The 15,328-nt window shown below is 33.9% G+C and overlaps 2 protein-coding genes and 1 pseudogene across 2 annotated transcripts; 2 read left to right on the top strand and 1 right to left on the bottom strand.

Annotated features, from left to right (window-relative positions):
• Positions 1-1,564: 1,564 nt before the first annotated feature.
• On the top strand, positions 1,565-4,951 carry LOC120207871 (cleavage stimulating factor 64-like). Its single transcript, XM_039207284.1, has 7 exons — positions 1,565-1,715; positions 1,841-1,918; positions 2,357-2,395; positions 2,479-3,057; positions 3,148-3,246; positions 4,389-4,571; positions 4,671-4,951. The coding sequence occupies exons 1-7, from the start codon at positions 1,623-1,625 to the stop codon at positions 4,794-4,796; spliced, it is 1,197 nt and encodes a 398-aa protein (XP_039063215.1). The 5' UTR covers positions 1,565-1,622; the 3' UTR covers positions 4,797-4,951.
• Positions 4,952-7,552: 2,601 nt separating this feature from the next.
• On the top strand, positions 7,553-8,244 carry LOC120207827 (VQ motif-containing protein 20-like). The gene has a single exon (XM_039207248.1). The coding sequence runs from the start codon at positions 7,553-7,555 to the stop codon at positions 8,231-8,233; it is 681 nt and encodes a 226-aa protein (XP_039063179.1). The 3' UTR covers positions 8,234-8,244.
• A 2,057-nt stretch (positions 8,245-10,301) lies between these two features.
• Positions 10,302-13,691, bottom strand: LOC120207826 (annotated as a pseudogene).
• Between the last annotated feature and the right edge of the window lie 1,637 nt (positions 13,692-15,328).

Here is a 15,328-nt window from a genome sequence, read left to right as displayed (position 1 = left end):
TTGAAAAGTACAGGGGCTTTAGGTACCCTTTTGCTATATACACACACATGATCTATTTACACTTATAAAACTGAAATAAAACTTTCAGTTTTATACTTTATTGTTGAGTATGGTTAATAATGAACACTTAATTATTGTATTTTTTTTTTCATTTTTATGATTAATCTTTTAATTTTATCTAAATTTAATTGTATTATATATCTTTAAAATATGAAATTTTATTTTAAAGTGGTACTTAATTTTTTTAATATTTTAATTTTATCCTTAAATTATGACTATGTTTTTAAACTAGGCCTCAAACTTTTTAAAATTTCAATTTTATCCCTAAATTATGTCACTCATTCTAAATTAGTCCCCCAAAATTTTGAATATTCTAATTTCGTCCAAACATGTAATTATTTTCAACCATAATTTAACCTAAATTTTGTTTTTCTTAAACATATAATAATATACTTTGGCCTAACGATTTAACAATGGATGTGATTACTATCTATGCATATTTTGGGATGAAATTGGAATGTTTAAAAAGTTTGGTGATCAATTTAGAATTAGGGTCATAGTTTTGAGATGAAATTGAAATGGTCAAACGTTTGAGGACTAGTTTAGAACGATAGTCATAATTTAAGGATGAAATTAGAATATTTAAAAGTTCAGGCAGTAATTTAAAATGAGGGTCCAAACCACCAATCGTTAAATTGACGTGATCACCTAATTGGAAGATATTTTCTTAATTTAGTTATAATTTTAATTTAATTCAATAAAATTTAATCTCCAACTAGATAATAATATGTGTCACCATCTAATTGGAGGATATTTTCTTAATTTTAACTAAATTTTAACCACTAAGAGATCAAACCTGAGTTTTGGCCTTTGGGATTAGTAGGGGCTTGGTTCAATACTTCAAATATTGGGTGAAGCTCCTCCTCTGATAAATTACAATTTTTTTTATATATTCTATTGAAATAAATGAAAACAAAAATTATATAATTATATTTTGACAAAAATATTATAAGGTAAAAGATTACACAAAGTCTTTATATTTTTTTTAAAGAAATTAATGTGATTCTGATATTGTTTTTTCTCTTAATTTGACATTTCAATTTAAAAAAGAACTTAATGTGATTATTTGATCAACGATTCTGTTAATTTTTGTTGACGTAGATGTTTTCTCAAATCTGTTAGGAAGAGAATACTACTTATGACTGTTGATAGAGACAGAAATAATCAATTTCCGATTGCATGAGCAGTTGTTGAAGGGAAAAGAAAAAATCATGAAAATTTTCTTGACAAAAACTTATGGTTAATTTAGAGCATCATAATGACGAAAGACTACAATATTATTGATCAATGACATAAAAGGTTAGTTAAAATGAAGAACAACTCAATATCAAACACAAATTACGGTACGAAGGGAGTGCATAATAACTTCAAAAAAATGATCTTGACCTCAAAATTTGATGAACAATACTTTTGGATAATTTGTAGAGTAATGGGGTTGGATCCCAAATTCTATTGTGGGCCGGCCTTTCAAAACCATTACGCTATAAAACCCCACGTAAAAGCCTGAAACTCCAATCTCTCTCTCTTTCTCTCTGACTCTTGCCGGAAAGTCGACGGAGATAATGGCGGGGAAGCAAACCGGCGGTGAGGGCTTGCCAGCCAACATAGCTGGAATGTCGAAGAATCAACTTTACGATATCATGTCTCAGATGAAGGTACTTTCTCTTTCGATTTTCCCCTTTTCTTTTACCTTTCTTCTAAACGCCGGTTCCTTCGTCGTGAAATATAATTTGTAATTTGAACTAGTATTTTCCGTTGATTGTTTATTTGGTCTATGCAGACACTTATAGAACAAAATGAGCAACAAGCGAAAGAGATCCTTATTCAAAACCCTCTCTTGACTAAAGCCCTTTTCCAGGTTTTCCTTCTCTAATATATTTCCTTTTTCAGATTCAATAAAACTCTCATCGTTTCCCTTTCCAATCTATTCCTGATTCTTTTGTAGATTTTGTTTTGTATTTCCATAGTAATTATATGTTGCTGTGATATGTTGGTTCGAATGATTTTTTTATTGCTATTACTAAGATAATTGCACGATCCTTTACCTTTAAGACTCTCTTGATATCCCTTGTATGATAACGTTATGAACGTTTGTTGCCATTTTTTTGTGTTTATATGCCTGTAGTTCTAGTTGCAACCCTGAATAAGAATCATGGATATTTCAATGATGTAGGGCTTGATGGTTAATCGCTCTAATTTTGCTGTGTATTGCATACGTTTAGACGTTGTGCTGTTGAAAATCTTTAGGAGCTTCCTTGCCTAAACAAGTTTCTTTTATCTATTTTTTTCACTTCAGGCTCAGATTATGCTTGGAATGGTTAGGCCCCCTCAAGTGGTATGCTTTTGATCTCTGCAAAATCATCTTGAAATTTTAGGTTGGAAACTGTACCTGTGTTATGAATCCTTTTTTGCGTTCAGATTCCTACCATTCAGCCACCTGCATCACAACAATCTCAGTCTCAGCAATCAGCACAACCGCCTCCAGTGCCGAACATCCAGCCGGCAAAATCATTGCAAGGTCAACTTGGGTTGCAGGACCAAACTGCTCCATCTCAGACCCAACCTCCTTTAAGAAAACAGCATCAAAACCAAGCTGGCACACAAATCTCAGCTGCTGCCATACCTGCAGCAAACGTTCAGTCTCAACCCATGCCACCACATTCCCTTCAGACGCCCCAGCAGATGAAGGGACATCTGAATCCTCCAATGTCCCTTCCACAATCATCCCAACTGCCTAATGTACCTTCACTTCCTCTTCATCCATCTTCACAGCCCCAACATCATCAACAAACACATATGCCAATGGCCTCCGGCCAGTTGCAGCAGTCATTGCAGACAACTGGAATTTCTCATATGCCTCTGCAGCCACCTATGCCGCAACAGGCAAGACCCTCTTCTGTACCAACTTTACATCATCAGTATACTCCCCAAATGGGTCCTAATGTCGGTTTCCAGCACCCTGGTGCTCCCCAGCATCATTCACAACCGATGTTCCATGTAAGTCGGAAGGTAAATTTTGGAAGTCGGTCTTGGATTCTCCCTAGTAACATATAACGCAATAATTCTTTTTACTGTTTTATTGTCCAGTCTGGTAATAAACCACCACCTGGCCTTGGATCCTCTTTTCCACAAGGACAGACACCACACTCAAATCAGTTGCCACCTCAATCAGTGTATCAAAATCAAGTATGTGCTTTTTATCAATTAATGAACCATTATTTGTGGCTGATAATAAAGGTAAGCTCGTGTCTTTTATTTGCGCTTAACTAAGCTGACAAGCTTGTACGTTCCATGGTCTACCATGTATTTAAAATACATCCAATTACCTTTTATGAGGCACAATGCAATCTTTCAATTTGACCCCCCTTCTTCTAGGTGATTGGTTGACTAGTTTATGCTTTAAAGTTTAAATGATGCAAAAATAGTGGATTCCTTTATGTATATCTGTGTTTTTTGTGCCTCGTTAAAAATTGTGGAAATCTTTTGTACTTTTTCCATCATAATTTTGTATGTGAAGATGGAAACACAATTGTATGCGATTGTGATTGCAATAGCAACTAGTTCAAGGTTTTGTAATTCAGTGTGGAAAGGTGGATGCCTGAGGTATCTTGATGCATTTTAATCAAGTCAACGAGGAGAAATAATTTTAGAGAACCTGGGCATTGTATGTCTTTTTTTTTTTGAATGAATGAAATGGAAGGACATACAAGTGTTTGCATCCTATTCATTCAGCTAGCTATATAAGTTAGAGTTCTGGCTTAAGCTAGAAGAATGGTACTCCATCGAATGCACTGAACAATGATTATGAGCTGGTAACTGATTTTGAATTTAATAAGATACCATGGTTTTAATGACTTTGAGTCAAATTATTCTACAGATGAAATTAAGATGCCCCTTCGGTGTCTTGCAGTAGTTAAAGTTATTTTTTATTCTTACCTTTTCTTTCAAAAGCAAAAAAGAAGTGAAGAAGGGCTTTAGATGCACTTATAATATATATATATATATGCATGATTTTAGCTTTGTGCTATATTTTAAAGTTACTTTATTGTCAATAAATATGATATATATATATATATATATATTTTGATAAGAGTATTGTATATTTTTTAGTATTCAACTTTCTTTGTTGTAATTTTAAGGGAACAAAGAGTAAATGATAAAGAACTAATGACCAAATACAATATCCAAATGTAGTTTTAAGATTCCTTAAGCTTGATTTTCTATATTTAGTGGAAAGAAATTCCATGTCTAATGGAGTAGTATCTTGTCCGATATGTCTATTGCTTAATTGACAACTTTTCTGTTATGTGCAATGGTTATTCTTTCAGGCAGGAAGCTTACATTTAGGATCTGACTTTGGCAACCAAGTTCGAGGTTCAATGCAGGCAGATAGAGGATCTCCTTGGATGTCAAGCCAACCAGATAATTCAACACTACCCCAGCTTCAAGGACCCTCATCTTTGGTTCCCAATCAGATGGGTCCTGGAAATCAGGGCCCTCGCTCTGCATCGGTGATTATCCAAACTTTGGGTTTCATACAAGCAAAAATAAATTTAAATAACTGAAGCTGATCTATTAACTGGTTGGTTTTTTCTGTTGGCTCATTGTAGTTGACTCCTGAGATGGAGAAGGCACTACTTCAGCAGGTAATGAGCCTTACTCCAGAACAGATTAATCTCTTGCCTCCAGAGCAAAGGAATCAAGTACTTCAGCTCCAGCAAATTCTTCGTCAATGAGAAGGTTTAATAACAGCACAGGTTATGAGCTGCACTTCGGAACAGGTTAATAACTTACCCTTGATTCAGCATTTGCTACGGAGGGTTATAGGAATTAATCTCATCTTCAGGCTCCTTTGCGAGCTTGGTAATTTGTTTGAACGCCTATACAAAGCTTTTTAAAGTTGAACCTTATGTAGTGAGAAGTGTTGTAAGTTGCAGATTCAGTTTTGGCCCTTTTATCGTTTCCTTTTGCAGGGAGCGGTAGTGTTTAGTGAGCATTATTAGGTTGAGTGTCAAAAATGCATGAATCTTGATCTATATATTGATTGAAAGAATAGAACTAACAATTAGAAGTGAAAATTTTGCCTCAATTATAAGACATTGTTTTCTTAAGTCCTCTAGTAATTAAAAGTTACAAAATGATCCTTTGATTATAGGGTGTTGCTTTGTTGAGTCCTATGATTATTAAAAATTACAAAATGGTCACCTGACTGTTTATATATTCTAAACTCGTCCTTTTATGTTAAAAAATTGACCGTCTTTTGAGTTGGATGTTAACATGTTGGTTCGGGTATAATGGTTGTTTGAGATACTTCAAGAGGTGATTTATGTTTGATATCATGGATTTTTCGAACTAAAAAACATAGATGAAAAATAAAAAAATAAAAAATAAAGCCAAGGTAAAATAAAATAATATGCAATAAGAAGCATAATGGACAAAAATGTTGAGGTTCGATTTGTGATCAAGAATTTATCAAATTTTAGAACTGATATTCGTGAGGTCATTAAATCTTCAATGATAACGTAACATCCCAAAATTTAATATTCAATTTAATCCATCCAACAAATCAAATCTTAATTTGTTATTGACCTTTTTCAATTATATATTTACTTGTATGTTTTTGTAATGAATTACTTTTACTTTATATATATATATATATATATATGCGTGCCCACATACATAATAATATATATTTCTTCTATCTCACTAAATGTGTCCATGATTGATTTTAAGTCAAAATTTTTAAATTTTGATCATAATTATTTTAAATATTTTAATAATTAAATTTTATAAAATATACATTTAAAAATTATTTGATTTTAAGGCTTTTAATATATATATATATATATATATATATTTCATATTTTTGTGACTTGATTAGAAAAATTAAGTCTCAAACTATACTTTTTTTTTTTCTTCAAATTATTGACTAAACTTTTTTTTTTATTTATCTAGGTGCCTAACATTATTACTTTAGGTGCCCCAACCAGAAAGTCTGTTAAAAATTTCGTAAAGTAACACGTGTCACACTATGGAAATTTCAAGAATTTTTTTTTTAAATATTAAAAATATTATTATATTTAAAAAATAATCCTAATTTCTCTTAAATTACAAAAAAAAAACCCAGATATGTAAAAATCCTAAAGCCCTAACCATAACTCACTAACGTCGTCCTTGTCATCTTCTTAGTCAGACATCGTCATCTTCTTAGTCAGACATCGTCATCTTTGCCATTAATTGGCCATCGGGATTGTATGTGGTCATGATTTATAGCATCAGGGTTTGTTGGAGTACACACGTCGATTGACTATCGATTGGCTCTTATTTCAATGGCTTTTCATGGGGTTATTGGTTATCAGATGAAGGTGAGATCAGGTGGGGATTTATTGATGACAAAGAGAGGACTGGCGTGTATTTAAGGTTTTCAAAGTTTAGATTTGTTTTTTAAAAAAAAGTTTTTTTTTTAAGTTTTTTGGGTTTTTTAATATAATAATATTTTTATTTTTTAATTTTAAATAAAATTTTTAAAATTATTAGTACGTGACACTTGTCCTTTAGCGGTAGAATTTAAAGGTTGTTACGGTCGAAACACCTAAAATGGTAACGTTTGTAACGTTAGGCATTTAGATGAATCAAAAAAAATTTGGATACCCATTTAAGAAAACGGTATAGTTTGGACACTCATTTCATGATTAAGCCTATTTTTATCATTAATAAATTTTAAATAATAATGAGTCAAAATTAAAAAAATGGTAACAAATTAACAATGAACAAATTTAACATGACAGAAAAGAGTATTATTTTATTTAAAAAAACGGAAGACCATACACCAATTTTAAATAGGTTGAAAGGTGGGTGGTGAAATGATTTTGAGAGGAAAATGAGGGATTAAATTGGGGAGATTTTTTTATTTTTATTTTGATGAGTATGAAATTTAGGATTTTTATTTCAAATATTCCAACCAAACATTATAATCCGAATCGACTAGTTTTATCAATCTGGCCTATATAAGCTCTAAAAAAACTCGACCCAAATCAGCACCCATACCCAAATCAATCCAACATTGATGGGCACACAACATCGATTAGAAGACGAACGGACAACCTTCTAATAAAAAAAATTCGAATTTTAAAGTGAATAATTATTCGATTTAAAAGATGAAGAGACACGAACTTCTAACAAAAGAAAATTTGAATTTCAGAGCGGATAATTATCCGTCTTCAAAATAATAACAAACAACATTTATAGTAATGTGAAGACCTAAAGTTTAATTTAGAATTGGAGATGAAGTCAGAGACCAAAAATGAGATTTACCGCAACTCTCGATAATTGTTAACAACAAATAAAATGTGGGTTTATCCTAAAACACGTGTTTATATAATATTATATAATACCCAACAAATTTTCTATAAATAGAAACTTCCCTTTTTTATTTATTTAGTAAAATCATTTTTGTTTTTTTAAAAAAGGAAAAAGAAACCTGTTACCCATTATGAACTCTCACGACCGCCATGGAAAGAAAGATGCCGCCGCCGCCGCCGCCAATAATGTTACCAATGGGGCGTTGAAAGTGAGCAGAGAGTCGCATTTCATAAAAAAATCGTCGGCGGCGGCGGCCTCGTCTCTCGGCGTTTCCGGCACGGTGAAGCCGCCGCCGCAGCAGCAGCGGCACCCGGTGATCATATACACGCACTCTCCCAAAGTCATCCACACGCACCCTAAAGATTTCATGGCGTTGGTGCAGAAACTCACGGGGCTGTCGCGAAACGAAGAAGATCATCATCACCATCAAAATCATCAGAGCGCCGCCCAAAACAATGTGGCGGCGTCTCATCAGCCCAAGGCGGAGGCGTCGGCGGAAGAAGACAGCAAGAGGATCATCAACAACAATAACAACGATGACAACGACTCGTCGTCGGTTATAACCGATGAAAACAGCGAAGGACAAGTGAATTCTTGTTTCGTTCCGCCGTTGTTTGATCCACCGGCGGCGGCTCCGTTTTTAACAAATATTCCGATTTTTACGCCGAATTCCGCCGATTTTCTCTGCGTCAATCATCATCAGCCGTTTTATAATTACACCGATTCTTTGTTTTTTACACCAAACATGAGAAGCTCCATTTCTTCTTCTTCTTCAGGATTGGAAGGGATGAATGAGTTTCGCGATTATTAATTTTTTTTTTATTTTTAAAAAAATATATATTATTTTTGAAGAGGAAAATATTTTATTCCATTACTTTTTTTTATAGTTTTTTAATATTATTTGATTTTGATGATGCAAATAAGGTTCTGATTTTATCCATGGAACTATAGTTTTGTATTTTCAAGGAGAATAAATAAAAATTTTACACGTACCAAGTTTAATGTATTTCGATTTTTGTCATTAAATTATAATTTTTTGGATATTTTTTTGGTATAATACTAAATAAATAAGGGGTAAATTGCGTGTATAGTACCTAAAGTTTTAAATAATATATTTATTATAATATTTTAAAAATATTATATGGATTTTAAATATTACTAAAATTTTAAATAATTTATTAAAATAAATAATATGAATATTTGAAATGATATTATTATATTCTTTTTTCTTATTAATCTATGGTGATTAACAAATGATAGTATCTATTCTAAATACTCTCAATCACACGATAATGAATGTTCAAAAACAACATAAGTTATTTATATTCTTTCTAAAAATCAATATCATATAAATATTTTGAAGTATTCTATAATATATTATTATTTGATACATGAGCCACCTAAAATTTAGGGTAAAGTACACAAATGGTTCACTGATTATAGGGTATTATTTTTATAAGTCCACTATTAAAAGTTACAAAATAATCATTCGACTATAGAATGTTATTTTGTTAAGTCCATCGACTATTAAAAGTTATAAATTTGTCACTCGACTATTCATTATGTTCTAAACTCATCTTTTTTTTTGTTAAAAAATCGACGATTGCATAAGCTGCACGTTAACATGATGACTAAGATATAATAGTCGTTTGAGATTCTGAGATTATATTTTATCATATCATAATTAGTAGATTAACGTTTGACTCTAAATACTGAAAAAATTTTAACATAAAAGGATGAGTTTGGAACATAATGAATAGTCAAGCGACAATTTTGTATCTTTTAATAGTTGATGGACTTAACAAAGCAACACTCTATAGTTAGAAAATCGTTTCGTAACTTCTAATGGTCAAATGACTTAATAAAATAATATCTTATAGTCGACGAATCATTTATCTATTTTACCCTAAAATTTAACCCAACGACTCTAACCTCTAAAATCTAATTCATAATCTTTAGAATGTGACATTGTGTTTTGAAACAATTAAATTCAATTCAATTAGGCATAATAATAAAATTACCTTAATATTTATACAAATGATCACTTTAATTCCTATTTTTTTTAGCATTTTAGTCTCAACATTTCATTTTAGAGCAAAATATTCCCTAATTAGATGAAAATTATAAGTGATTAATTGTCAATATTTCATACGGACATGACAACTCCTTGTGTGATGCCGCTTCAGCAAAAAAATATTTTATAAATAAACTATAATCATAACTAATTACATATACACTTATAAAAATATATTTAAAAAAAATTAAAAATATCTTTTTGATGATGTGACATTACACGTGATCCTATCACATCAATAAGAAACATTGATCTTTAGTTAACTAACGATTTTAAGAAAAATGTGTTTCTCCAAAATAAAATGTCAAGAACTAATATACTCCAAAAAGAAGGATAAATGATAAAGTAACTATTTGTACAAACGTTGAAATTAATTTTTGTTATTATGCCATTCAATTAAAACAATTTTGATTTCATGTTTTGAGTAGTTCCAATTTCCAGATGTACAGCATATTCTTGTAAATCATATTATAATTTACAGTCAAAACTAATCACCCTCTCTTATTGGGAAACGTTATAAAGAGTTATAGGTTTTGTTATTATTTTAAATAATAAAATTGGTAAAAAATGATCGAAAATATTATTATTTTTATCGGTTTTAGTTATTTATATTGATAAACGTGATAGAAAAAATTCGGTTAAAAATTAATATTTTAAGTATCGCTTTACCAAAAATATTATTTTTAATCGAATTTTTTCTATCACGTTTACCAATATAAATAATTAGAACTGATAAAAATAATAATATTTTCAATCATTTTTTATCCATTTTATTATTTAAAATAATAATAAAACTAAAAACACCTTATTTTAGTATACTAAAGCGCCACATAGCAGAACCGTCCCTCTTCTTATCTTCCTTCTCTCTTTGGCTTTGGGTTTCAAGTACCACCGGGGCCGCTGGGATGCTGAACCACCACTCTCTCGGTCTCCTCATCCATCTTTCCGTGCTCACCTTCCTCGGAGGCGAATACCTCGTCAACGTCTCCAAGAACACCGCCATTACCACGTATTTACCAGGCACCAACGCCAGACTCAACGCTATAAACACCAGCACGGCTGCAAGCTTCTCGCTCGCCTGGTCATCGTCACGGTGTCAGCGCATGCAGCTCGGGTTAAAGACGAGGGATGCATAAGAATAGAAACAAACAAAAAGAGTAAAACCTGTGGGAAAATCGAGAGCAGCAAGGCGCGGAACTTGAGAAGAGCAATGTTTCAGTCCTGGATAAGCTGTTCGGATTGAGATATTGCATTCTGAACAGCCAAAAGCAGCTCCATTGTGGTCATAGGAGGATGTGCTTTTACCCTGATTTCGATCAAAGGCCGGCCTTGGTTGCAAAATCTCGTAATCGCCATAAATATCGCGATAAGGAGTAGAGCCGATGCAAAGGTATAACCCAGCCATCCCCTGAAATGGACAACAACCGGTTCCTATGATATGGAAACCTACCGAGATATCGACATAACTACGTACCCAACTCGAGTTTCCGGTTTAGAGTCTAAACCAATATGCATACGGTGTTTAGCCGATTACTCGTCTCCCAACCACATTAATTTGATGACCAATATTCGATAACGAAAAGGATCATCTGTGATACCTTCATAACAGCTACATTGGTGTCGATACCATCTACTTTAACCCCATCAACCGTTTTTTGAGCCAGCACCACTTTCTTATAGCTTTCTCTAGACTCATTAACATCTCTCTTCAACAAACTAATCTCGCCCACAGCTAGTTCACCCACAAGCAATCCAGCCTCACTCGGATTATTTGGACTTGAACCAAACATAAAACCTAAATTCGAAACCGTGGTCAAGGCTGAGATTGAGTACATGCCACCACTAGTCGCAACATTGTTACTCCGGTCAAATTCCCTTGAGCTGACATATTTGCAAGAGTCTCCAGTATTAAATCTCCCCCGGGCAATTGGTCACAAAGGTTAAACATGAGAAGCGACTCGAAGCGAACAGAACTCGAGGAACTAGTTTCCTGAACAGCTTGCACACGCAAAATTCCAAGAACAGCTTTAGAAAGTGCATCGTACGTCCTTTTCAATTCCAGTAATGTTGAACTTATTATAAATCTATGAACATATAAAATTTCCCGGATTATTGCTAGCCAGTAATCACGCCGAGTGTGCCCTTTAAGTTCAGGAAACTCGGTAATAGCTGGTTCTGATCTACGAGGGAATCAGATGAGCTTTATGTTAAAACTGAAGCATTAAATACAAATCATGATCGATTCAACACTAAAAAACATCACAAGGACGGTTACAAGAAAATAAAATAAATATGAACCGTGCCTTACAAGGAAATGGATTTGTATAAGACTGCCTTGTCAAAAAGTCGAGTACCCCATGGTCCAGTGAGCTCAGGTTTAACAGTTTGTTTCAGATCATCTGATAGAACATATATTGTGGGTTTATCATGAGATACAACTCGAAGGGCTTCAAAGTACAATGCATGATCTGTCAGTATTAATCGACCTGAAGACATGCAAGAACAATCTCAGAACAAGCCAAATATTCCACCATATGTTAATCGACAATCAAAGCTATTTACAAAAACAAAGACGGAACGAAAGAAGGAAAGGAAAAAGCATGGTAGAAGTAATGAACTTCACCAATCAACAAAGATATCGTACGCTAGTCTATTGAATAAAATGTTTGCTATTCATCAACTTACCTGGCCATGTTGATGTTCCGACATGTTCAAGAAACGGTTGAGTAGTAACTGTTCCATCCACCTCAAGTATCTTTTCTCCTCTCGATGACCGAACAGCAGACAAAAGAGACGATTCTGATTGGCTCTTCATCATTTTAATTGCTCTATAGAGATCAAATTTTAGAATATTACATTTAGATATGCAGATATGCTACATGAAGATACTTCCATAAATTACTGGACCTTTTGTTTACTATGAACTTCTTCAGACTAAATTAAAACTAAAACCCCATACAAGGAGTAATCAGCATTCGAATATGCGGTAAATTTTACTAAGCTTCTGCTAAGAACGTTCCATATCGTATTATTCATCATGTTTCGAGAATTTATCTTAGGATTCCTCTATTTGGCTATATAGCCTATTTGGTGATTAGTTGTTATCTAAACCTTCAAGGATATGAACTAAATAAAGCACGATTTTTTTATCTTTGACTAGAAAAGTTTTGCATTAGAAACACATTGGGGATCAAAACAGAACCAATAGAGGGGCATGACAGTGTATACGATATTGACAATGCAAAGACTCGTACCTCTCTAGTCCATTTAGGTACTTGTCATAGACAGAGAAATGAAGCCGGCCACCCTATGAGATGGTAAGAACCTCAAAAAGATTTTCACAAATGATCACTTTGGCAATGATGGGGGATCCACAGGAGCTATCCTAGAGAAGGCTTCCATCCCGACTGACAGATCATCATCTAACTTCAATCAAGACAAAATGGTGACCATAAACTTTAGCATCAATTCTAGAGTTCAATGGACGATTAAAGGCCCTAAACCATTTTCCATGCTCATGAGAATAGTTTGAATGTGCAAAAATATAAGATCATTTGGCATTCTCACACAATATAATGTAGCATGCGTTCACAGATCGAAAAGAAGAAATACATAAAATACGGAACTTACATTAATTAAAGATTGACTGGAAGCTGCTGGGGCTTCCCAGGCAACCATCATGTCAAACGTAAGGCGTCGAAACTTTTTATCTGCCAGATGACCCATCACTTGAGCAGAAAGAGCAAGAGTCCTGAAACTGCAGTATTCCAAGGAGTTCCTCGCATACCATGACTTTTGCTTTATTGAATCAGATGCTTCAGCATTAAAGCTTTCCTGAAGCTCAATTGAATTGGTTCCAAGGATTCTGCGTCGTCTCATTTTTGTTCAGGAAACTACATATAGCAGTCAAAAGGAAGGTTGAATTAGAACTTAGAAGCACATCGAAAACTAATCAAACAAAATAACATTCGATTAAGATAAAAGTTGTGGCAGAGGCAACCTACTTTGAGCATCTGCGCACAACGATATTCGCAAGCGGAGAGAGCTCGGGTATCCAATTGTTTCCAGCAGATGGAGACCTCTCCAGCTCCTCAAATTCCTCTGCAAAGGAGCTTCACCTGCTAAGTAACCAATTTAATGACCCTTCTCTTACCAAAGCCTCGAGCATATTTCGTGTTCTGCTCGCAAATGCCATTTCTAACTTTCTCCCACAATTCATGCCCACTGCAAGGCAATCCATAAAAAAAAGTTTAAACATCAGGACCAGAGTTTTAAATAGCAGCCGTCATATAACGGTGAAGGTATTGTCCGAAACCGTTATTTCACAACAGCGATACTCGCAATAACCGTAATATCATCCGCTATTGCCGCAACGTCAATAAACGCAAGGCAACCGCAGTTTAAATCCTTGATCAAGACTTCAACCATAAAAGTTGTACTTTTAGCAATCTTTGAAACGTATCCGATCGGTGAAGATATTCATTTTTTTTCATTTTAATGTTATTTATATTATTATTATTATTATAATTATTATTATTATAATTATAATAATAATAATTATTATTATTAATATATATTATTTAATATTACAAGCTCAAAATGGAGGCCCAATTACAAATGGTGGCCCAAATCCAGAAGCCCAATGGAAACCCTAAACCAGATTAGGGTTTCCCTCTTCCCCAGCCGCCTCAGCCTGCTACCGTTGGATCGGGCAAGATCCAACGGTCCAGATGGTTCCAGCAGGAAACCCTAGGGTTATGATACCCTAGGGCCACGACGCCGGCCGCCTCTCTGACCCGTCCATCAACTGCTGCCACGCTTCAACAGAAACATCCAGAGGAAGCAAGGAACGCCGTCCACGTTTCAACCATGGGGTGAGTCACCACCTACGGTCCGGTGACTCACTGAACTTTACCCTTCGGACCGGTCCGAAACGAACACCGGTGATGGCTATAAAGCCATCATCCAACCTGCAAAGAAAAAAAAAAGAGGAAGAACGGGGAGACAACAACCAATAACCAGCAAAACAAAGAAAATCCGAGAGCAAAGATACAAAAAATAGCAACCAAAAACCAGCAAACACAAAACCCAAAAATAAGCAAGGAAAAGACGGAGAAATACTTACCGAAGCCCTCATACATCATCGGAAACCTTCGAAAACCGAAGGTATTTTTGTAGATTTGCTCTGATAGATATTGTTTTAAAGGAAACGGTCATCGGAACCATCAATAGGATGGTCCGATCTACGTTTAGGTGTAAAAAAAAATTTTCGGCCACCGGATACGGTGGCCGGCGGTGTAAAATGCGGCGGTAGACGACTGCCGGCCGACGACCGGCTTCCCTCAGCTAGAGAGAAGTCAGAGAGAAATTTGTCTCTCTCTGTCAGAGAGAGAACAGAAAGGAAGAAATGAGAGGCTGGCCCGTAGGGCCAGCCGATTTCGGATATTAATACCCTCTCCCAAACGACGTCGTTTTTAGGAGGGTATTTCTGTCATTTCATAAAGGGTAAACCCGTCCGAAGTCATTTCAACTTGTAACTCTTATAATTTAGTCACTAAATCAACTCTATAAACCTTTTAATTTGATCTCTAAATTTTAGTTTTATTTATTTTAGTCCTTTTTATTAAAATAATATATTTAGGATAAATAACAGATTTAGTCCTATAATTTTAATAGTTAATATTTTAATCTGATTAGTATGTTTTAAATTATTTTATTCTAATATCCGAATTTTATATAGTTTTATTTTAGTCATTAAATTAATAAAATAAGAAAATAGTATGTTTAATCCCTATAATTTTGATTAATTATGAATTAGGTTTTTAATTTTAA

This window comes from Hibiscus syriacus, unplaced genomic scaffold (genome assembly GCF_006381635.1).
Source record: "Hibiscus syriacus cultivar Baekdansim isolate YM2019G1 unplaced genomic scaffold, ASM638163v2 tig00015426_pilon, whole genome shotgun sequence".
Lineage (NCBI taxonomy): Eukaryota > Viridiplantae > Streptophyta > Magnoliopsida > Malvales > Malvaceae > Hibiscus > Hibiscus syriacus.
This window is presented reverse-complemented; position numbering and strand designations above follow the sequence as displayed.